Source organism: Notechis scutatus, chromosome 4 (genome assembly GCF_049901735.1).
Source record: "Notechis scutatus isolate UNSWTSFEM ecotype Mainland chromosome 4, rNotScu1.2, whole genome shotgun sequence".
In the NCBI taxonomy this organism is placed as follows: Eukaryota; Metazoa; Chordata; class Lepidosauria; order Squamata; family Elapidae; genus Notechis; species Notechis scutatus.
Window position 1 is genome coordinate 82,081,942 of NC_142012.1, and position 25,266 is coordinate 82,107,207.

The 25,266-nt window shown below is 41.0% G+C and overlaps 2 protein-coding genes across 3 annotated transcripts in view; both read left to right on the top strand.

Annotated features, from left to right (window-relative positions):
* The window catches only part of LOC113419142 (pulmonary surfactant-associated protein D-like), a 173,491-nt gene that overhangs the window by 131,623 nt on the left and 16,602 nt on the right, over positions 1 to 25,266 (top strand). The window lies entirely within an intron of this gene.
* On the top strand, positions 1,305 to 11,006 carry LOC148130803 (mannose-binding protein C-like). Of its 2 annotated transcripts, none has more exons than XM_087963920.1 (5): positions 1,305 to 1,352; positions 4,370 to 4,587; positions 6,439 to 6,537; positions 8,845 to 8,928; positions 10,298 to 11,006. In XM_087963920.1, the coding sequence occupies exons 2-5, from the start codon at positions 4,386 to 4,388 to the stop codon at positions 10,675 to 10,677; spliced, it is 765 nt and encodes a 254-aa protein (XP_087820046.1). In that variant the 5' UTR covers positions 1,305 to 1,352; positions 4,370 to 4,385; the 3' UTR covers positions 10,678 to 11,006. The 2 variants fall into 2 exon arrangements, with proteins under 2 accessions (XP_087820046.1, XP_087820047.1); XM_087963921.1 differs by having other exon boundaries at positions 6,439 to 6,531.

Consider the following 25,266-nt stretch of genomic DNA (forward strand, 5'->3'; position numbering starts at 1 on the left):
CTTAATTCTGTACCAATCTTCGGCGGGCCGGATTAAAAAGACCAATGGGCCGGATGTGGCCCGCGGGCCATAGTTTGCCCACCCCTGACCTAGAAGCTAAGAGGAACCTATGTGCCAAGTTTCAAGTTTGTAGGCTTTACGGTTCTGGAGATTTTGTGATGATGCGTGAGTGGTCTTTCGCTTTGAGATAGATAGATAGATAGATAGATAGATAGATAGATAGATAGATAGATAGATAGATAGATAGATAGATAGATAGATAGATAGATTTGGAGAGCCAAATGGTCTAATGGCTAAGGCATCAGGCTAGAAACCAGGTGATTGTGAGTTCTAGTCCAGCCTTAGACATGAAAGCCAGCTGGGTGATTTTGGGCCATCATTCTCTCTCAGCCCAACTTGCCCCACAGCATTGTTCTTGTCGGGAAAATAGGAAGAGGAAATAATATTTCATGTGCCTTGAGTTATTTGTAAAAGTAATAAAAGCAAGATATAAATAAAATACATACATAAACATCTATATTTTGCTCTTCTATTTCTTCTTCCCCTTTTGTTCTTTATGGTGCTTTTAAATATTTGTTCAATGAAATGTTTTTTTGAAAAAGAAAAGTGCCTGCATTTATGATTGAACAAAAATCTAAATTTCATTTAGAAGTTTGTGACATAAAATTGGAATTTCCCCCTCCAGCCAAGAGTCTAGAAACCCTCCTCTAGACAATGATACACTTTTGGTAATATCAATCAACCAGAATAGACTTGGAAGGGACCAGGGAGGTCTTCTAGTCCAACCCCTTGCTCAGGCATGAGACCCCATACCAGATTAACATTTATAGCATTTATAACATTAATTCATAGACACCAGAGCCATGGGATCTAGCCCAATGCTTGGAGTGATTGTCTAATATCTTTTTTCCAACTTTTCTTGCATTCATTTCTTTTTTATCTTCTCCACAGTATAGCTTTTTGCCAGTTCCCTGAGTAAATTATTTTTAAATCTGTTATGTCCTATCCTGTGTTGTAACATTTTGCAATGCACAGACGTTCTTCTTTGTTTAAAGCCAAAGTTGGTTTGTTAATTTGCTTTTTCTAAGAAAAAAAAATGCAGTTTCCCCAGCTAACTCTTGCTTCATCTGTTCTTTTCTTCTTCTGCAAATCGTTGCAACATATTTAGAACGGTATCAAAGAGTGAATTCCACTGGAATTTCCCGCAACACGTAAAATAAACTGGGTGAAGTCAAACAACAAATAAATATTTTCCCCCTGTTGTTTAGATAATGATTAGTGAAAGAATCGGATTTTGCAAAATCACTGCCTGAGAAACGCATACACGGAGAGCTGGTTTCTTTCAGTGCTGTGTAAGTAATTTATTTTTCGGTATCAAACTTGCTGAAGAACCCTCGATTTGCTAATCTTTTTTCTGTGATTTCTGAAGCAGAATCTTAATTATTTTTGATAGGTAAAAATGGGAGGGGGGATCCAGGTGAAGTGAACAAAACACGACAAGGAAACAGTGAGTAAACTGAAAGGGGGAAAGAAAGAATGCCACAGCAAGGAACAGATGAAATGAATAAAGGGTTTTATTTTATTTTTTTATGGATTTATAAAATTTTATTGATTTATAAAAGTTTAGCTCAGGGTTGAAAGGAGGGGTCTTTGGTACTCTCTGAGCTTGCAAATGTTTCATTAACTGTTATCAAACTAGGAAATATCAACAGTGCTAGGCTGGTTTGGGTAATGAACATCTGCAAGAAAGCAACCAAGCTCAGGAGCACCAAGGACCCCATAGTCCTCCTCCTGCTCCTCATCCTTTCCCTTTCTCCACCTCTTCTTGCTCCTTTCCCCTCCTCTTCCTCCTCTTCCTCCCCACAACACCCCCTCTCTTCCAGCACTGATGATGTTACCTAGTTGGGCTAATGAAACATCTTCAAGAAAACAACCAAGCTCAGAGAGAACCAAGAACCCCACAATCCACCTCCTCCTCCTCTTCATATCATCCTCCTCCTTTCCCCTCCTCCTCCTCTTGCTCCTTTTCCCTCCTCCTCCTCCTCAGAGAGTGCCAAGGATCCCAAAGTCATCCTCCTCCTTCTCCTTCTCCTCCTCCTCCTCTCCACAACCCCCTATCCCTTCTAGCACTGATGATGTTCCCTAGTTGAATAATGAGATTCCTGAAGAAAACAACAAACCTCAAAGAGCACCAAGGACCCCCTTAAATATCAAGTTCTTTTGCCAAATCCACTGTTTCTGAAACTACACATTCCCCATTTTTATTCACAGTGAACACAAGGTGTGAAATGTTTATTATTCCACAAAGCAGTCCCTTTGTAGCAGGTCTCAAAAGTATCAGATAATCTGTAAAATAAAACAAATGTAGGATCAGCAAATCGGTATCTGAGGTGCAGTCAAGGTCAATAAACAGCAGCAGCCTGAAACGTTTTAAGCTAAGTGGCAGGTATGAATTGATTATGGGGCTAAATATTTAACTTCTGCGTTAAATTACTAGCGTAACAAAAAATGATTTTGTGAATCATGTGATAAGTAAATGATTCTATATTATGTAGAATACAAGTGCAACAAATTTAAGCTTTCGTAGGACTGTGTTGATACCTCTATTCTATTCTATTCTATTCTATTCTATTCTATTCTATTCTAGCTCCAGCATGATTTCATGAGAAGATACCTTTCTCCACAAGCGCCAGTAATGGCTGTTATTAGATTATATGCATTTGATGATCTATTGCATAATGCCCGACTCATTAACTTAATCAATACCATTTTCTTCCCCAATGAAGGGCTTTAAGTGTGCCATGTCTCAAATATGCAAGCTCAGTTTTTCCACCTCTCTTGTTCTAAGCTGACTGATAAATATTGCCTTTTAAATGAGAGAAGGTTTGTTCCATTTTGTTTCCAAAACAATGCTGATGATTAACTAGTTCAGCAGCTATGGAACACATCAAATATTTGCACATGCAATTATCTGTGGAGCTTGCTCAATTGTTTTCTCAGAAACAAGAAGAGACTTTTTGTTGTTGTTTTCTAGTAGAAACAAACAGAGTCTTCTGGATTGTTACACTGTTATTGGGTGATGCGTGGTAGTAGTAGGCCTACAGCCCCATTCTTTAATTTTCATTTTCATTATTATTAATTTCATTCACAGCATTAAAGTGCAACTTCCAAAACAAAAGAAAGAAAAAGCACATAAGGACAAAGCAAAGCTAAACAAGACATTTAAAAAGTGCACAGGAAAAAAGAAAACCCACATAGACATAGATTGCCCCTTCCCAGTTGCATACTGGTCAATATATTTCACGAATAATAGTCATCCCCCTCTCCCGCCAAAGCAATTTATGAACTTCTACAACTCTGTTTATCTTCAGTCAATTGCAAAAGGCAGCTTGACTTGGATCAGCTTACATCCTGCAACAATATATGTAACACCATGAAATATCCACATCAGCCCACCCCAGGTCCTTGGGGATGGCTCGATAGCTGGATAGAAATACTAAATCCAGTCTGAACATCTGGCCAACAGTGCGATGAAACATGATATACAGTATAACTATCCCTTGATATAGAACCTGTGAAGCGCAAACGTTGCAGTTAGCATCTGGATGACATCTGTAATGCTGTAGGTGATATAATAGTAACTGCTTGAGTAGATATTAGAACAATTACTACTCTTCAATCCCTCATACAATATGTAAACAGGCTACAATCCTCTTGGCTTCTGATGACCTCAAAATGTAGAAAAGAATAGGGGGATACCATCAGTCAGGTAGTGGTTTCCCTCCAATTGATCAATGGGAAAGTGGAGGAAAAAAGGCCATCCAATCCTTGTTCCACCAGCTGAAACACCACAAGATGTCAGAATGTTATTTCTTTTTTTTATTTTAAAAAATTCTTTATTGAAATTCAAAATATTAGAAAGTTTACAAACATTCAAAATATTAAAAAGTCAGAATGTTATTTCATCCCAAACAAAAGGAAAATGAAATATGTACCATTTTCGTCGGGGACGCGGTGGCTCAGTGGCTAAGACGCTGAACTTGTTGATTAGGCAGTTCGGCGGTTCAAATCCCTAGCACCACATAATGGAGTGAGCTCCCATTCCTTGTCCCAACTTCTGCCAACCTAGCAATTCGAAAGCATGTTAAAAATGCAAGGAGAAAAATAGGGACCACTTTTGGTGGGAAGGAAACAGTGGTCCATGTGCCTTCGGTGTTTAGTCATGCCAGCCACATGACCACGGAGATGTCTTCGGACAGCACTGGCTCTTCGGCTTTGTAACGGAGATGAGCACCATCCCCTAGGGCTGGAAATGACTAGCACATATGTGCGAGATGAACCTTTACCTTACCATTTTCCTCCTCTTTAGGTCCCATTCTTAAGATATGCTGCTTTGTCCTTTCTACACCCTGGTGCTGGCAGTGTCCCTGGTGAAATCATCAGATCCTGAGACATGCAGGTGTGAAGAGAAAGTCAACATTTGCTCTGTGGTTCCTGGCATTAATGGATTGCCAGGAACCCCAGGGAGCAATGGCTTGCCAGGAAGAGATGGGAAGGAAGGACCTCCAGGGCCAAAAGGGGATTCAGGTGCAGTGCAAACAGCTCTTTATATTTTCTTAGATCTATGTTAATTACAAACATTAAGACCAGAGCCATTGTTCAGTGATAAATTCTACATCATGTAAGAGAAAGTAAAGACAATAACAACTCGAGGTTAATCGCACCAAACTTGTTGAGTGGTCAATGTCTGGAATACTCTACCTGACTCTGTGGTTTCTTCCCCAAACACCAAAAAGTTTAACCTTAGACTGTCTACTATTGACCTCACCCCTTTCCTAAGAGGTCTGTAGGGGGCGTGCATAAGCGCACCAATGTACCTACCTGTCCTATTGTTTCTTTTCATTTTTTCTTATATGTATCCATTTCATGTATTCATAACTATGTTTATACTTATACCTATTATCTTGTAAGCAATTGACAAAATAAATAAATCTCAAATCTCAAAACTCTGATGTTTGCCACCAAACATCACGCATACGATAAACAATTGAGGGAAATATATTTATATACACATACACATACACATACACACACACATACACACATATACACATACACACACACACACACACACACACACATATATATAGAATGGTTTTTTCACAGACCAAGACTCCCAACCAATCAGGATGAAGAAAAAAACATTCTGGCACAGCAGTAGGCTAGCCCCAAATTTAAAACTGAAACCACTGTAAAAGTCTGACTCACAGACGAACACAATACAGAAGCCTGATGATGGCAGATGAGATTCTGCCGAAACGTTGCTACAACTTTAAAAGCACAACTACAATGATGTGGGAAAATACCCGAACAAAGCCTAATGCCATATATATATATATATATATATATATATATATATATATATATATATATATATATATATATATATATATGTGTGTGTGTGTGTGTGTGTGTGTGTGTGTGTGTGTGTGTGTGTGTGTGTGTGTACACAAAAGCCTGATGATGGCAGATGAGATTCTGCTGAAACTTTGCTACAACTTTAAAAGCACCACTACTATGACGTGGGAAAATACCCGAACAAAGCTGAATGCCATACATGTAAGTACCCGCGAAAACTTAAGAAAATATATATATATGAGGGCATATATATATGAGGGCAGGACAGGAAATGATGGGTGGAAACTAATCAAGGAGAGAAGCAACTTAGAACTAAGGAGAAATTTCCTGACAGTGAGAACAATCAACCAGTGGAATGACTTGCCTCCAAAGGTTGTGAATGCTCCAACACTGGAAGTTTTTAAGAAGAGTTTGGACAGCCATTTGTCTGAAATGGTAGAGGGTTTCCTGCCTAAGCAGAGGGTTAGACTAGAAGACCTTCCAACTCTCTTATTCTATTCTCGTCTAACAAAGAGAAGGACTAGGGGTGACATGACAGCAGTGTTTCAATATTTGAGGAGCTGTTGCAGAGAAGAGGGAGGAGTCAAGCTATTCTCCAAAGCACCTGATTGCAGGACAAGAAGTAGTGGATGGAAACTTATAAAGGAGAGATCCAACTGAGAACTCAGTGAAAATTTACTGACAGTGTGAACCATAAATCAGTGGAAGAGTTTATCTCCAGAAGTCATGGATGCTCCATTACTGGAGGCTTCCAAAAAGAGATGGACAGCCATTTGCCTGGAATAATGTAGGGATTTTGCTTGAGCAGGGAGTTGATCTAGATTCTAGAAGACCTCTGACGTCCCTTCCAATCATGTTATTCTATGTTCTATTTGGTGACCGATAATGGTTCCACGTTTCCTACACAAAATATATAGAGCAACTTTTTCATTGCTTCTGGTCTTGTGGCTCATGTTAGCTATGATGATAATCGGTTTCTTCACTTATCCTTTTGTACCTTTTTTTTTATTTGATTGGCAGGATTAAAAGGAATACAGGGACCTCCGGGAAAAGCTGGACCACCTGGCTCAAAAGGAGATGAAGGGCTGAAAGGGGAAAAAGGAGATAGTGCAGGTAAAGGTAAGAGGTAGTGAGGAGCTGAGATTTTACAGAATGCTTTTGGTTTTTATGTAGAATATTAAAGGAATATACAATGATTGTTTGCTCTCTTCACTTTGCATGGTGGAACACACTCAACGCTATCATCTGGAAGTAACTGAATCTTTACTCAAATAAAGACACCATTTATAGCTCCTCTTCTTATCCATCTTTTGGTCTGCTTGATCTTCATCTACTCTTTCTATTTGTCTTTTGTATGGGTAGATTAATCAAATAATCCTTTAGTAGATCAGATGATTGCATGGATGGATCACCAAAGCACTCTATTAAGGCCCTAAAAACTGTCTCTTCTTCTCAAGAATTGGGATCAGGTGAGACTGGAGCCGAGTAATTGTTGTTATTGGAGAGTATTGCTGTAGGGCAGGAGTAGTCAACCTTTTTATACCTACCGCCCACTTTTGTATCTCTGTTAGTAGTAAAATTTTCTAACCGCCCACCGGTTCCACAGTAATGGTGATTTATAAAGTAGGGGACAAAACCCCTACTGCCCACCATGAAAGCTGGAACACCCACTAGTGAGCAGTAGGGACCAGGTTGACTACCACTGCTGTAGGGCTTTTGGTGTTGCATTTTTGGATGTTGGTTTTTTATTGTTTCATGCATGTTTTTTATTGTTGTTGCTGTGAGAAATCCAGCTTTAGGTAAACAACAACAAGGAGACACTTTAGTGTATAAATGGCAGATCGGGTGCAAATGTATTGTTCTTCTGACCATATTCCTTCTGATTTTTGGCTGTCGTAGACTAGAAGCTCTTTTCCTACAGCACATCTGGCTATCCTAATTGTACAACTGTTATCAACATTCCATGGAAAACAGAAATTTCACATATAAAACTTTCCAATGATCCCAGGAGCCCTTTTAGGCTTGTGAAAGTCAAAGGAGACTCTTGTTGTTCTGTAATAGGTGATCCAAAAAGTATCTGAAATGAAATATCTGTTCTGGCTTCCAATCCTCCTGAATATCAAATCAAATCAAATGTTTATTGTCAATGCACAACATGTGTGCAATGAAATTGAAATATTCAGGAGCTCAGTAGATTTTTTTTCCTATTTGTTGCTTTGATAATTTTGACATTATCGTCTTGAATATTTTTTGATCTGCTTTGTGGAATTGGACTAGGGAGAAGTTTTACATTAGTTCTAGTTTTTGTTGATAGCCATGTCTATCAATAGTTAGGCCATTGGCAGTATCTCACAGAAGTCCAAAGTGTTCTCCATGGTGTTAACTGCTACAGAAGACAATTTGAAGTTTGGTCTTCCTGAAGTCCCTTCAATATGGTTAAGAGTGAGGAATTGCAAGAACTCTGAGCACCTCTGGATGTTGTCCAACTTTGATAGTAATGAATGAGATGAAGGTTAAATCCCAGGAAAGAGGGAGGGGTGGTTGAAATGGAAACGGGGGGGTGGGGTGGAATCTGGCTGTTTTGATGAAAGGTTTAAAATGAATATTTTTACACTGTGGCCCTCCCTGTTTGGAAAATTTAGGATGGTTTACAATATAACCTAACATAGGAGAAAAAAAATAACAGGGCTGAAACTAGACTGAAAGGGTATTTATTTATGTTGTTTATCTACTCATCTCACACAAGTGACTCTGGGTGCATACAAGCATGAAAACCCCCTCCTCAACAACATACACCTCCAGGTGCCCAATAACAATAACCCTACACATGGGGGGGGCATTTAATCACAATTCCTGGGGAAACAGTCAGGTTGTCAGCATTCCAACGAAACTCCCCAATTATCATTCAGCACTCAGAAACCAAGTTCATCCAAGTAAGAATTTATTAGAAAAGTCATATTGGCACATCTGGGAAAACCCGAATCTGTGAGTTCCAGGTTTTCCCTTCCCAAAAGAGAAATCAAAGATCCATCTCCTGCATCCACCAGTCCATCACATGGTCCAATCAACCATCCATCCCAACTGGAGACCTTCCTCCAGTCACTCCCCTCCAGGTGCAGGTTGACTTGTCCTTGACTCTCTGAGAAAGAATGTCTAATCTTCCAGCTCTCTATGAAATCCCCCCTCCCAAATTCCCAGGCACTGAATGTGCTCAAAGCTTCCAAGTGAAATATGACTTCCAAGGCTGACACAGGTCTTAAGGAGGAGCGAACTATTGACACCATGCAATGTATGAGCCAGCTTGTGTTTCAACTCAGTAAGTCTGTGTCACATTTCACCAGCCAAGAAGCTTTCAGACATTGTTTTAAAAATATATTTTGGTTCTGACAGAAGTACGGAATAATCCTCTCCTTTCATACCCTTTAGAGCTTGACGTTCTCAAAACTCAGATTCGTGATTTACAGGCAGAGCTGAAGGTCCTGAAAGAGACTGCAAGAAAGAATCAGGAAGGTAACACAGATCAGTTTCATTAGGAATATTTGCAAAGACTTTCATAAATACTTTAGAGGGATCCTGATGAGGTAATTCCCCGTTAGGAGAATGAGCGCATACAGGGAGACGTATTGAGAGTAGTGTTTGAATAATACACACACAGCACACAGATTCACTCTACAGTAAATGTAGGTTTTTACTTCCAGAAAGGTTTAAGCAAAGTTTAAAACAAGCAGTCCAAAGTCATTCACAGGTAAATCGGTCAGTTTTCAATCCAGGGATAATCCAATAACAAAGTCCAGTATCAAAAACAGTTCAGTATCAGATTTACATCAAATCCAGGAATAGCAGTCAATTAGAAGAAACAACAATACTCTCCAACAGAAGGAAAAACAGAGACTCACTCACACTCTCTTCTGAGACTAAGGCTAAGACTAAACAACCCAGGTTTCTGGCTCCATCTTATGGCCATTTGAGAAACCACACCCAATTACACTTTTGCATTTTCTTAAAGATACAGTTTTAAAATGTCTATCCTGGTTTATATATTGTCCAACCCAAATAGCTGTTAGGTGACTTATATTCCTAACAGATCCTTCGTGCTCTCTGAGCGTGGTTGTTTTCTTACAGATGTTTCATTGCCAACTTGATAACATCATCATGCAATGATTCTATTACCTAGTTTGGTAATGAAACATCTGTAAGAAAACAACCAAGCTCAGAGAGCACAAACGATCTCTCATTTTAACCCTGGGTTACAAATTTTCTCCTCTATAAATACTTTGCTCTGATACTTCCTGATGTTCCGTTGGTTCATTTCGGGGGAGGGGACTGCTGGGAGTTTGCAGGGGTTTGGGAGAGCCGCTAGTAAGATTCTGTGCAGTTAGGAGAACCCCAAATCCCACTCCTGGCTGGCCCCACCCACCCCACCCTGCCCCTCCCAGGAATCCCTATACATTTTGGATGCAGGTAAGTGCAGGGCGCACATGGAGGCTCAGGGAGGGTGAAAAACAGGCCTCCCGGAAGTTCAGGAAGGCCGGAAATGGGACTGTTTACAGCCTCCAGAGCCCAGGGAGGCCATTTTCGTCCTCCTGGAGGTTCAAGGAAAGCTTTTGCATCTATCTTTCTTTCAGACAGACACAGACAAACATTTGGGGTAGAGATCAAGGTATCAGAGTGGAACTCTAGAGACTGTGGTGCAGGAGGCCGACTAGGCCATGCCCACTATGGCCATGCCTACCCAGCAACCAGGCAGAGAACCCATTACTAAAATTTTTGAAGCCCACCCCTGGTTCATTTGATGTCAAGATCAGGATGGGTCCTAAAATGGAGTTCTCGCCATGAAAACAGCCGAGAAAGAATTCATTTTGGTTCTTTCCTTTCTTAGATATTCAAGTGTCTGCTTTCCCAACCTTCACCATAATCGGAACCAAAAAATTTGCATCTAATGGAGCTGAAGCCAACTTTGAAACTGCCAAGGCCACCTGCTCCAAATTTGGAGGAAAACTGGCTTCTCCAAGAAATGAGGAAGAAAACGCTGCTCTAGCAAAACTGGTTTCCAAGTTTGGAAGACACGCTTTTCTTGGGATGACAGACCGGGAGACAGAAGGTACTTTTAAGCACCTCAACGGGGACCCAATGCGATACTCACGATGGGCAGGTGGCGAACCTAATGGACAAGAAGAAGATTGCATAGAGTTGTACCCGGATGGCCAATGGAATGACATTACTTGCAATTCAAATCGATTAATCATCTGTGAGTTTTAATTCAACCATCCTTCTAAGTTTGACTGGGTAGCAAGAACAGGACATTCACCTATAATTTCAGAACATGAGCCAAATGGCCTTATTCATTCTGATATTCTAAAAAAAAAACCTATCAAGGTTTCACAAGGCTGTACAAGGTTTGCTTGGGCAACTGTCAAAAGACGAACAAGCATTGGGGCCATTTCATATAATTTAATTCAGTTTGTTGCACTTTGGAGGCTACTTAAAAAAATGTGGATTTATGAGAAATATTTGTGATAATACAATTAATAAATAATGTACTGGTAATTGTCGTGTTCAGATAATCACATATTAAACTGTCTCCTTAATGTAACATTTATTTGTGTTTTACTAGTTAAATATACTGTATGTAATGTGTGCAATTATATATTCCACCAAACCAATATCTCTTAATTGCCTTTTAACATTTTAGCAATCATCTTATACGGACTGCTTATGGCTTTCAATGCAAAATCCTTTCCAGATGATGACAGGGGTTGGCAAAACCTTTTCCATTTTAAAAGAAGCCCAAATAGACAACAATTGTACTACCTTTAAAAAAAAGTACTTTAATCAATAGAGTGGTCAAATAAATCTCTAATGAATTTCTTAATGGGTAATCATCCTATCTGATTCACAGACTTTGCAGATATTGAAAGCATCCACATACAACCCTTCTAGTTATTTCCCTGCTGCTTTACTCATCCAAAATGTCCATCAAGATGGGAAAAATGAAATTGATATGCACAGTAAGTTGCTTTAATGACCAGCTCGTGTTACAAAAAGGAACCAAAGACTGCAGGATGATCTGAATTAACAATCAGTCAGTCCTGGACTAAATAAAGTCTGACTTTGATGCTTGAAGTGATCAACTGTAAGCAGAAACACAGGTAGTTTAGGCATGGGATGTGAGATGATGATGATGGACTAGGAGGTGGGGAATGATCATATTGGCAAGGTTACAGGAAGTAGAAGAGGAAGAAGACAAGGAATAAGATGGAGAGTGGGGAGCTCAAGAATTTATATGGAATGTCCTAAAAGATGCTATGAATTATTCCATTGGGGTGGTTGACATATGTCTAACAGTTCCCAGTGGTTGGATACAATTCACCAACTCCCAACTAGGATGACTCCACCAGGAACCATCTACTTCAAACATTCAAAGCAGATCAGCAAAGGGTTCTAGATTGTCCTTTGATGTAAGACAATGAGGCTTTCTTATAGAAGCTACCCTGTGTGAATGTGGTGAAGAACAATCCATCTCACACATGCTATGGTGCATACAATGTCCTTCAACAGAAGACCTCATACTAGTGAGAGAATATACTGTCGATGTAGCCCAATACTGGGCTAATATCACTTAGTTTTAATACTATTTATTCTACTTATTTTTTACATGTGCTATATTTCTATGACCTATTTTGTTTGCTTAGTGTTGAATGTTACATGACTATAATCTGAAGGTGCTTCTGACATGAATAAAGAAAGCAAAGGGTTCAAAGTTCGCAAATTCAAATGCTAGACTGCTTTTCCAAATTTCATATTTTTTCTCTAATCCAAACAGTTGTAGAATGCTGTTGATGATTATGTCATTCTGTCTCACTGGCGGATCTATTTTTGCAGCATAATAGATAAGTTAAAAGAGAAACAAGCCATGGGATCCATTATATTAAAAACAAAAACAAAACCAGCCCAGCTGGAATGTTGTTGTTTTTAGAAAAGACAGAAGACAGATGATGCATTCTGACTTTTGGTAAAAAGAAAGGAAAAAAGGCTTTCTAATTTTGGTATATATTTCTCAGAAAGAAAGAAGGCATTAAATTAAGATCAATTCTCCCTGTCTCTACAAAGTTCCAGGAAATGAAAAAAGGGAAATCAGTGTTGAAATTTGGCAGAGAAATGACCAACTTTCAGTGGTAAATTTTGGATGAGAATTTTTAAAAAATGATAGAACTCACAAAAGTTCTGCAAACCGAAAGTCTAACCAAGCAGGATCTAGAAATTAAATTAGAATACAATCATCAAATCCATCACTAAACCAAGGTCACAAATGGTCGGTCATTTCCCCTTTGGAAAAATTACAGATATTGTCTCTAAGAAGAGTTGTTTGTTCTGTTCCTGATTAATGATTGCCATTTGTTAAACCTTCCAGTGAATGGTAGGACTGAAAGAAATAAAGGCTTGGCGGGGAACAAATAGAGAAGAGCATTGGTTTAAAAAAAAATGACATTACTAATTGTGATAATCTAATCACATTGTAGTATTTAGTGGATCAATTCAACAAAATTAATCTGGGAACTGTTTAACACTTCCATTATAAACAGCATTAGTTACAATCAATATTCAGCCAAATATATCCCTTAAAAGAGCATTAATACAATGTCATTTCTAATATTTGTAATGTGATACAGTGGTGCTAATAATAAAAAAATATGGTTTCTTAAATAGAAGGTTTTTAAGAATCTATATAAAAGTGAAATACCACTCACGCATCATCACAAAAATCTCCAGAACCGTAAAGCCTACAAACTCTAAATTTGGCACGTATGTTCCTCTTGGCTTCTAGGGGCTTACTAAGAAAGGATTTTTCAAAATGACCATCAGAGCATTAGTATTTCCTATATTATATTTATTAACATGCTCTGATGCTAAGGAGTTCTTCTCCCCCTCCCCACCTGAAAAGAAATCTCTTCCAAATGCAAAACACAAGCAGAGGAGAGGAGTTTCAATTTCAGTTTCAGAGCCGCAAGCAGCTTTAGTACAGAACAGTTGAGATAAGCCACGCCCAGGATCCTTGCTTTGTCCTTCTTGCTCACACAGCATATACTGTTTCAGTTTCCATGTTTCAGTTTCCAAACAGCCCTCAACTCTCTCCCACACTGACAGGACACTAGCCAGATGAATACCAATGGATTCTGGTAGGCAGAGGCAGAATTTTTTCCCTTTATTTTCCTCCCAAAAAACTAATCCTGATCACATAGTTTTGTAGCGAAGCATGCCTATACAGCTAGTATTACATGAGATTTAAATTTTCTGTTGCATTATCTAAATCTTGAATCAGAATTGAATAAGAGCAGGAGGGACAAATTTTTTCAACCATTAACTTACCACCACTACCAAGAAAAACAAATCATAATTTGATTTGAGAGCCAGTTTGGTCTAGTCACTAGTGGTTAAGGTAGAGTGTGAGTTCTAGTCCTGCCTTAGCTATGAAAGACAACTGGTGACCTCTCTCTCTCAGCTCAATCCCTCTCGCACTGTTGTTGTTGTGGGGAAAACTGGAGGAAGAAGGTGTGTTGGATAAGATCACCACTGAGTTATTTGTAAAAATAATAAAGGTGGGATACAAGTAATCCACCCTGTTATGAATCAATAAAAAAGTAATGTGGTCCAAATGCAAAGTAGGGTTTGGAAGCCTGAACACCTGATTGGTCCTAAAAACGTGTCAGGGATTGGGCCATAACTGACCCCTGATTGGCCACTATTGGACACTTCTTATTGGACCTTAGTTGGACTTGTTGCATATATCATTGGATAATAGGGCAGCAGCCAACCCTATAAAAGGGTTACTGCTGCCCATAGCCTTGCTCTGTTCTATTCTAGTTACTGTTATTAAAGAGTTGAAGTCACTGGTCAGATGTCTGGTCTCCATTATTTCCCATACATAACACTGGCGACGAAGGTGGGATCTGGAGACCGAAGAGCTGACTAATCGACAGAGCAACGAACAGAGCACGTGGTCGAATACGCACTATCAACGGCGACATGGCCAGCGGTGCCGTACCACCCGCTCCATTCAACCCCGAAACCGAAGAATGGGAGTCGTATATGGATAGGTTTCAGATGTTTCTAGAGACCAACAACTTGAAAGACGCAACGGCCAGCAAAAAAAGAGCTGTGTTCCTAACCCATTGCGGCCCGACCGTGTTTAAAATGGCAAAATCACTTGCCAAGCCAGCCGAGGTAAAAACAATGGACTGGGACGTCCTCGAGCCTTTGCTACAGGCCCATTACGCGCCCACCATTCCAATCTTAGTCAGAAGACACGAATATTACCAGAGGGTCCAACAGAAAGGCAAAAGTCTTGCCAACTACATTGCGGACCTCCGGAACCTCGGAGGCCTCTGCGGATTCTCTGACTTAGAAGAAGCCCTCCGGGACCGCCTAGTTCTGGGCCTCGAAGACTGCACGATCCAGAGCAAAATTATGGCAAAGGGGGACATCAGCCTCACCGATGCCATTAAAGAAGCCACGGCAGCAGAAGCCACTAAAAAGTCGGCAGCCCGAATTCGCTGCACCAGCGCACCGCTACGTCAACTCGCCAAAGATACCTCACCTCGCACAGAGAGACATACGGTATCGACTCACCACGAAGACCTAGAATCCCCGTCAGATAGTGATGAGGAAGAGGTCCACCGACTCCGAACTGAACGAGACCAGTTCACACCACAATCCGCTCGGCCTTGTGCAGGATGTGGAGCGAATCACCCACGATCCAACTGCAAATTCCTTGATGCACTCTGCAGCGTTTGCGGGAAAAGAGGTCACATCGCAAAGGTTTGCAGAAGCAAGCAGAACACCAACTCCAAACCCCGACAGGCCAAATACCAGTCTTCAGGATTCCTCGGTACACACTGAGACCAACTGAATCACCAATGGGGAAGCCACTCCTACAGAAACAAACCGTCCACCACTTCCACCAGGCGTGAAGAAACCAGGCGGGAAGAGACCCACCAAACAATTACCAGAGGCCACGCTACGTCCTTTGATGCCGGGAAAATCAGAGTAAAAGTCGCTATCGAGAACAAACCTTGCATAATGGAGGTAGACTCAGGTTCGTCACTCTCGATGGTGTCCTGGAAGACGCTCCAACAGCTCCTTCCAACGATTCGCCGCCAGGACCTCAACCCTCAAAGGGTTATACTCAAAGATTACCAGGGTAACCGGATTCCCGTTGTCGGTTCCCGCCGATTCAAGGTCTCTTTCAAGGACCGCACCGTCGCACTATCCCTGACTGTCGTTGACCGTGACAGGCCTAGCCTCTTGGGCTTGCAATGGTTCAGACCACTGGGGATCACTGTAGCCGGAGTCCACCGGGCCAAAAGCAACGATTGGGAGGAAGCACTCGTGCAAGAATTCCAAGACGTTTTCGCGAATGGATTAGGCAAGTATAAGGGGACCCCAATTTCATTTAACTTGAACCCTGAGATAGCACCCATCCGCCTTAAGCCGCGTCGGGTGCCCTTCGCCCTGAAGCCTAAAATCGACGAACAACTCGATAAATTAATAGCGCAGGGCGTGTTGGAACCCACCGACCACGCCCGGTGGGAAACCCCAATAGTGACACCTATCAAGCCGGATGGCTCCCTGAGAATTTGCGGAGACTACCGGGCCACCCTAAACCATGCACTTCAGCAGAGTGCATATCCAGTGCCGGTAGTGCAACACTTGCTCCATTCTCTGGGCGGCGGAAAAGTTTTCGCTAAATTAGACTTAGCACAGGCATATCAACAATTGCCTGTAGACCCGGCCACCGCGGAGGCGCAAACTATCGTCACGCATAGGGGCACATTTAAATGCAACCGGCTCCAGTTCGGGGTGAGCGTCGCCCCAGGAATTTTTCAGAGTTTAATGGAAAGACTGTTGCAAGGAATCAGGGGGGTCGTTCCGTATTTCGACGATGTACTCATAGCAGCCCCTAACAGAGACACTCTAGAGAAACGACTTCGAATGGTCTTACAAAGGTTCCAAGATGCAGGCCTCAAAGTAAAAAAAAATAAATGCCAGTTATGTGCTGAAAGGGTAGAGTTCTTGGGATACCTTCTGGACAGTCAAGGAATCCATCCCACTGAGGATAAATTAAAAGCAATTAAGAGGGCCCCCACTCCAAGGAATAAAGCAGATCTACAAGCGTTCCTTGGACTTATCAATTTTTATAACGTATTCTTACCAAATAAAGCAACAGTAGCAGAGCCGTTACATAGACTCTTAGACAAAAAAGCATTGTGGGTTTGGGGACAACGTGAACAGAACGCTTTCCAACAAGTAAAAAAATTGCTGACTTCTGACTCTGTACTTATGCAGTACAACGAGACTTTGCCGTTAACTATTACATGTGACGCCTCGCCTTTTGGGGTGGGAGCAATCCTGGCCCACGTTTTACCAAGTGGAGCAGAGGCCCCCGTCGCTTTTTTTTCGTGAACCTTAGCTAAAGCTGAAAGAAATTATAGTCAGTTGGATAAAGAAGCTTTGGCTATTGTGGCTGCAGTTAAACGGTTTCATGAATATGTGTATGGCTGTGCGTTTACAATAATTACTGATCATAAACCTCTACTGGGGATTATTGCGGGTAATAAACCAACCCCGTATATATTGTCCCCCAGAATGACCCGATGGTCTGAATTCTTGGCGGCGTACAATTACACCTTGCAGCACCGCCCGGGAAAATCAATTCTCCACGCTGATGCATTGAGCAGAACACCGCTTCCAGAACCGGTTGAGGATCCCGCTCCAACCGTCGCTACACTACAAATTGAGGCTCTTAACGCGCCGCCATTAACAGCAAGAGACATTGCCCTTGCAACAAAACGAGACCCAGTGTTACAACACATCTTACTCTGGGTGGAACGTGGTTGGCCAACAGAACAACTATCAGCAGAATGGGCACCTTTTAAAACCCGCCAAACTGAACTATTTTCCCAAGGGGGTTGTATTTTGTGGGGTGACAGAGTCGTAATTCCGGACAAACTGCAACAAACTGTATTAGCGGTATTGCACGACAGACATCCGGGCATCGTGCGGATGAAAGCACTCGCACGGAGCTACGCATGGTGGCTGGGAATCGACAAAAGAATCAAAGCCTGGGTCGCTACGTGCCAGCGTTGCCAAGACGTCAGCAACGCCCCACCAAAAGCAAGCCCAACAGAATGGGAAACTCCGAGAGGACCATGGTCCTGTATTCATATTGACTTTGCAGGGCCTACAAAAGGCCACACCTTCCTTATCACAGTCGACGCCTATTCTAATTGGCTCGAGATCCATCGGATGAACACAACTACAACGGACTCAGTTATTAATAAATTAAACAGACTATTTGCCACTCATGGATACCCGGACGTTCTGGTCTCGGATAACGGCCCACAGTTTACAGCATTACCTTTTGAGCAATACCTTGCTGACCGGGGCATCCGCCATGCGTTAACCTCGCCCGCGCACCCTGCGGCGAACGGACGTGCAGAGCGCATGGTTCAGTTTGTAAAAAAGACCCTCCACAAAATGGAATTCTGCAACATTGACGAAAAAATCAATCGAATTTTATTGTTGCAGCACATCACGCCCCACAGCGTGACCAACAAAACGCCCGCCGAACTTCTCATGGGGCGGAAGCTACGATCACACCTCGATCGGCTCCACCCCGCATACGCACCTGAAAAGCCTTACGGCTCCACTAGCAAATGCAGGGAATTTAAGGTAGGCAATTTAATCTTTGCCAAAAACTTCTCCGGCGACCCTTTATGGATACCCGCAACCATTACCTACCTCACAGGGCCTAGATCGTACCGCCTGCTAACAGACGATGGGAGGGTGTGGAAACGCCATATAGACCAACTCCGTTCGCGTTTGCCACCCAGCGCTCAGGGCTCCCCGGGTTCACCAACTGAGGGGGGAGGAAATATCGAGGAAATTGACTTTGATATGACGGATAGCAGAACAACGGAAGCCTTACGGCCCAGCGAAGTACCGGAAATTGAAGCGGGGAGGGAGTTGAATTTCCCATGGGACTTTAACATGGGGGAAACCGAACTGCGGAGTTCCGAAGGAACACTGATTGGTGAAGATAACCACAACGCTAGCAGCACGGAATCGCCGTGCAGCGAAACGGAACTTAATGGTGATCATCCAAACGCTCCACCGGAACCGGATGTTAGGCCAAACCAGGTGGAGCCGCGGAAATCATCGAGACAGACCAAACGGCCTGTCTATCTTGAAGATTTTGTTACAACTCCCCTCAAACGGAACCCAAGGGGGAGGGGTGTTGTGAATCAATAAAAAAGTAATGTGGTCCAAATGCAAAGTAGGGTTTGGAAGCCTGCACACCTGATTGGTCCTAAAAACGTGTCAGGGATTGGGCCATAACTGACCCCTGATTGGCCACTATTGGACACTTCTTATTGGACCTTAGTTGGACTTGTTGCATATATCATTGGATAATAGGGCAGCAGCCAACCCTATAAAAGGGTTACTGCTGCCCATAGCCTTGCTCTGTTCTATTCTAGTTACTGTTATTAAAGAGTTGAAGTCACTGGTCAGATGTCTGGTCTCCATTATTTCCCATACATAACACACCCATCAATAATACTATAGCAATTTTAGCTTAAAATATTGCAGGATCATATGCAAAAAGTAATTTTTATTTTGATTAAATCTGTGACATTTGCAGTGCAGTTTTAATTTCCTTTTCCTCCATTACATTATTAAAATAGCTCTTTTCTCAATAGACAAAGCAAAAGCGCATCAGAGCAAGAAGAAAACCTCCCTCTAAAAATCTATTTGGGTCCACAAGGAAAGCAAATAATTAATTGTGTTGATGGAAATAAGAAATACGTGATGTAAAATCACTGGTGATCTGCCAGTCAGTCAGTTGGGAATCTTTAGAGACATTTCTGCAAGGCTGGGAATGGATTAAGAATTTATTCTTAAATATTTGCTTGCACCAAATATAGAGAGACAACGTATCCCTTGCTTATGCTTTAAAACCACCTGACAATACTTGCTTTGTCATTAACATCAATCAATCAATCCAAATAGAGTTGGAGGTCTCCCATTCCAGCCCACTGCTCAAGCAGGAGACCCCATACCATTTCAGACAAGGGACTATCCAGTCTCTTCTTAAAAACCTCCAGTGATGGAGCACCCACGACTTCTGGTGTCAAGTTGTTCCATTGGCTAATTGTCCTCACTTAATTCTAAGATGCTTCTCTCCTTAATTAGTTTCCATACGTTGTTTCTTGTCCTGCCTTCTGGGGCTTTGGAAAATAGCTTGTCCCCCCTTCTTCTTTGTGGCAGCCTCTCAAATTCTGGAAGACTGCTATTATGTCTCCCCTAGTCCTTTTTTCCTCTAGCCATACCCAATTCCTGCAACCATCCTTCATATGTTTTAGTCTCCAGGCCCATAATCATCTTAGTTGCTCTTCTCTGTACATCTTTTTTGTAACGTGGTGACCAAAATTGGATGCAGTATTCCAGGTGTGGCCTTACTAAGGCTTTATAAAGTGGCACTAATACTGTGATTTTGATTCTATGCCTCTGTTCATGCAACCAAGGATTGTATTGGTTTTTTTGGCTGCTGCCACACATGACTGGCTCATGTTTAAGTGATCATCCAGTAAGACTCTAAGGTCTCTGTCACAGTTACTGTTTTGGAGCCAGGTTTCACTTAATCTGTAGTTTGGTTCTTTTCTTGCCTGAGTGTGAAACCTTGCTTTTCTCCACATTAAATTTCATTTTGTTGGATAGGGTCCATTATTCAAGTCTGTTAAAATCTTTTTGGATTCTGAACCTGTCTTCTGGGGTGTTGGCTAGTCCTGCCAGCTTAGTGTCATCTGCAAATTTGATGAGTTTTCCTGCTATTCCCTCATCTCTTACATATTGTCTTACAAGAGTCAATAAGGAAGAAAGTGAGTCATCATTCATAGCCCTACATGACACCAAGTTGTGCTGGAAAATGTGGTTTGAAAATTGTGGGTCAGAACATTTTCCCCCAAAATTACGAATGTGAAATATGAGACTTTGTTTCATGTGCCCTTGTCTATAAAAGGAGACCTGAAAGTCTACCAAATTATTCTTCCCAAGACACCTGTGAAACACTGGAAATCACACAGTAAGTGATCTGACTTTTGACTCACCCCTGAAAAGGGATGCTTCATGTAAAATCATTGGTGGTCCTTTTCTAAATCTGTCAGTCAACAAGAGAACTTTCTGAAATCCTAGGAAGGGATTAAGGGTTTAATCTTAATTTTTTTGCTTTCATCAACTATAAAGAGGTAGTTAGGAGGCATAAAGAGGTAGAACTAGAGTTAGGTTTAAAAAATTGCTGCTGTATTTTTCTATGCAGACTGCTGATTATTTCTAGATCTGTGCAGAACTAAGAGTTTATTTGATAGAGCAATAATTTTTATTTATGAAAGACCTCAGAAAGGTAAGGCTCATTTCTATGTGCTATTTCAATGCCTTTAAACACATGCATTTCCTTTTGCAAGGCATGACTTAATTCCATGTATACTTTTTACAGTAATGAACGCTGACTTGCTTATTCCATCAGCTATTCTTCATATAACTCTATTATCTCTGTCTATCTCTCTCTTTATTATAATCTCATATGTCTGTCTGTCTGCTGGCCTGCCTGCCTGTGTCTAACTTCTGCTGTATTTTTCTTCTCTGAATGTCTTGCAAAGATTACAAGAGACCCAGAGAAGCTGAGGGACCATTCTGCTGAAGGATCTCCCTTATTCAACTCATAATGAGGCTGTCTGCAAGGTATTTTCTATTTATCTTCTACCACTGATTATTACTACGTTAAGTAGGAACCTTTGACTCCTGCAATAGTCTTTCAATCACCTATTTGTCATTTTGTAATCTTTTCTTCTTCTTATCTTTCAGGTGGGCCTGTATTGGCCATCCAAATCTGCTTTGATTTTCTACTGGGGTTCCTTTAACACTCTTTATCTCCTACTTCCTTAAACTCAAACATTCCTGATCAGAATTGGGTATAATTGGGAGTGGAATGCCAGATTAGTAGCAAATATATGCAGCTCAGGGTTCAGTCATTAGAACCTTGGTGGTTTCTAACCCTTTCTGCATGCACTAATAATATTAGCCAACAGTTCAGGAACTGCTCCCATATCTAGTAACTGACAACCCATGTAGGATAACTTGGTTTTATATTATTTTTGTCATCTTAGGCCATGCATCCCAACAATGCTGACCTTCCTATTGCTACTTCAGCTGGCCTTCAAGGTCTCGCTCCAAGAGGGAATCGCAGCTAATGGAGGGTATCCCGGAACAGAAATGGCCACTGAAGGTATCTAAATATTTGCGTGAAAGTGTTCTGGGTTTGCTATTTTTTTTTTCCTATGCATAGGAGTATGTGTGTTTTTTATAACCCTCTGAGCGAGGTTCAGCTTCCATGTTCTTTTCCACTGACGAAAGGTTGCCTAGATACAAAGAAGTAGAAGAAAAAAAATCCAAAATTATATTAGACAGTACAGTTATTAAAGCAACTTAATAACTGTAATGCTAATAACTCAGTTTGGCAATTTTGAAGGGATGCATTTTCTCAAATAAGTATATAGTTCAGATCGCTATAGTCAGATCCTGATCCAGTATAAGCAGTCATTCAGTAATGAATTACTAATGCACATAGATGTTTGCTACAAGCCATACTTCTGTCACTAATGTCTAAACATCAGGTGTATCATTTGGCAGTTTGCATAATGGTGTTGTGACTTGTATGATGTGGCTAGCCCTCCCTCACCCAACCAGTAGAGCAGAATGCTTAGGAAGAATTTGGAAGCAAAATCAGCTTAACTTACAACCATTTGCATATCGGACATTAATACAATCGGGAGAGTCCAGAGATATTTCACAAAAAGAATCCTCCACTCCTCTACTCGCAACAGAATATCCTATGCCCCCAGACTTGAAATTTTAGGTTTAGACAACCTAGAACTACCTGACCTAAGCGTAGTACATAAAATTATCCATTGAAATATCCTACCCATCAATGATTACTTCAGCTTCAACCACAACAATACATGAGTACATAACAGACACAAACTCAAGGTAAACCACACTAAACTCAATTGCAGGAAATACGACTTCAGCAACAGAGTGGTCAATTGTCTAGAATGCCCTACCTGACTCTGTGGTTTCTTCCAGGGACCCCAAAAACTTTAACCTCAGACTGTCGACTGTTGACCTCACCCCATTCCTAAGAGGTCTTTAAGGGGCGCGCATAAGCACGCCAACATGCCTACCATCCTTGTCCTAATGTTCCCCTTTTATTCGTATCCATTTCATATATTAATAATCATATTTAGACTTATATCTCTTATCTAATACATGCTTGACAAATAAATAAATAAATAAATAAATAATTGTTAGGTTCAAATTTACAAGAGCATTGTGAAACGTGACTTATGGCCATTTTTCACACTTACAACCATTGCAGCTCCCCATGGTCACGTGATCAAACACCCCCTTCCCCTATTGAGGATCCAGGGAAGATGAGGCCCTTTCAGATTATGCTCTTTTTCTAAATACGATTTATCTTGAAAACATTCTAGTGAAATAGGCTAGGGGGAGAACTAGGAATCTGCTTAGCTCCCTTTACTTTAGTGAGGTTTCTTGTTACACTGAGCCACAATCCTGCTCAGACCAAATCATAAGATATTAGAGTCACATCAGCTTCCTTTTAGTCATCGTTTGCTGAAGAAATCGCAATTGGCTTTTCATTTACCCCTCCAAATGGTGGGTGGTTCCTGAAGCATGTCGGTTGGGTTGGAACAACTGTGCTAATGTGTTGTGCAATTTCAGCAACTGAGCTTTGTAAACTCTTGTCTATGGCTCAGCGTTGTGGGTAAACTTCACCACATAATGGCTTTTTCAACCAACTCTGCCTTGGTTTGTGTTAACTTCACAAGCACCAAGTTTATTCTTCCTGCTCCTTGTATTTGTACAAGGTCCAAACAATTGAACTTTGATATCCCCATAGTGAGTACATCTGGTTTACAGGCCAGGGATTGTTCAAAGGATCAAAATGACAACATCCCTTCAGCTCTGACAGCAAAGTGACATTGCAGAAATTTCATTTCTTTTTCTTTTACCATCTTAGCTCTTTTCCTCCTCTGATCTATCTTCTGCTCCTCAAAGAAAAAGGAACAGGGCCTTTTGTTCATCTATGGTTAGCCCATTCCTCACAAAAACATTGCCCAAATCTTCCTTGGCTAACAGTTTTGTTTTTTGTTTTGTTTTTAATTTCTTTAACTCATGCATATTTACACAAGGCTGTTTTACTTCCTGTTCCAAACAAGGGTGCAGTTATTTTACCTGCCATCCGCTGAGTTAATAAACTTGCTTCTCTGGCAAACATAGTTGTGGCCCATCCAGAATGAAGGAGAGATTCAGAACTCAGGATTTTCTGCAGGCAAAACTTGTCCAACCAGATTTCCTATTAATAGCTGAGTTGAAATCTGCATAAAACACTAGAAGGCAGGGTATCTATTGTTTTGGGCTGGTGCACATCCTTCTGTCTTACAAAGGTTACTCTGCTTCTTGTTCAACAAATTAAGACACTGTTTTCAGCAGTTCAATCAGAATGTTGATTGAACAGAAAGTTCAGAAGGAAAAATAATATTTGGAACCAACAGAGATTATGCCACCACAAATTTAAATATGCATATAAGAAATAACTGCAGTATTAAGTTCCCAAACTCAAGGACATATAAGCCCTGAAATATCTCTTTATACCATGAATGGGCATCTTCTCCATGAGTCAACTTCTGGTGAATATCTACATGAGGGACTTCACAAGAATTTATAGTTAAGAAAGATATACAGTACTTCCAAAGATAGAATACCATTTCTCATATATTCCTAAAAGGGAAATTACTCATCATTTAACTTCAGTCATATTTCCTACTTCAAAATATATGAAATGACCCTCATGGTCTCCTTAAAAAGAGATTTAACAAATCCAATCATTAGGTGTCTGAAGTAAGAGCTCTAGGAATGCAGGTCAAGTTATTGAGTCCCTCTGGCTAGATGAAAATGTTCTCCTAGGTTATGCCTATTATAAACATCGTTCTTTGCATTGAAGAATCTCTAACTGAATTTGAGATCAAGGAAGACTTTTAATTCAATTACACTCCCATTCAGGTTGTGATCTTGAATTGCAATGTAAAGAACTTCGGAATCAGGTGGATACCATCATGAACATCATTAAAGGTAAGGCATTAGAAGAAGGGGTTAGGCACTTCTGGCATGTGTGTTTCCACATCTTGATCTAGCTAACAACTGTGGGTTTCCCTGCTATAATTTTCCATCCAAATATGAATCAGGAACAACCCTATTTGGCTTTCAAGGGAGCTCTGAGATCAGCGGTCTCCAACAGTGGCTCTGATAACACAACAGGAATTCTCTCCTGTGGGTTTCCTCATTGTTTATTCACCACTGATAATCCTGGACTTACAACACTTTATTTAGTGACCTTTTGAAGTTCCAATGGCACTGAAAAAAGTGTCTTAGGACTGCTCTTCACACTTACTATCATTGCAGCATCCCCATGGTCACATAATCGTAATGTGGGGCACAACTCACTTAACAAATATCTCATTTGGCAACAGAAAATGTCAGTTCAATGGTGGCCATTCCCCACCATTTCTAAATGGTGTAGCTAAAATTCAGGGGCAGCATCTGAAAAGTAGAAGAGGAATTGAGGGGCCCTTGATGCTCTCTGAGGGTTGGCTGTTTCCTTGCAGACATTTCATTACCCAACTAGGTAACATCTTCGGGGTTAGACCAGCACTGATA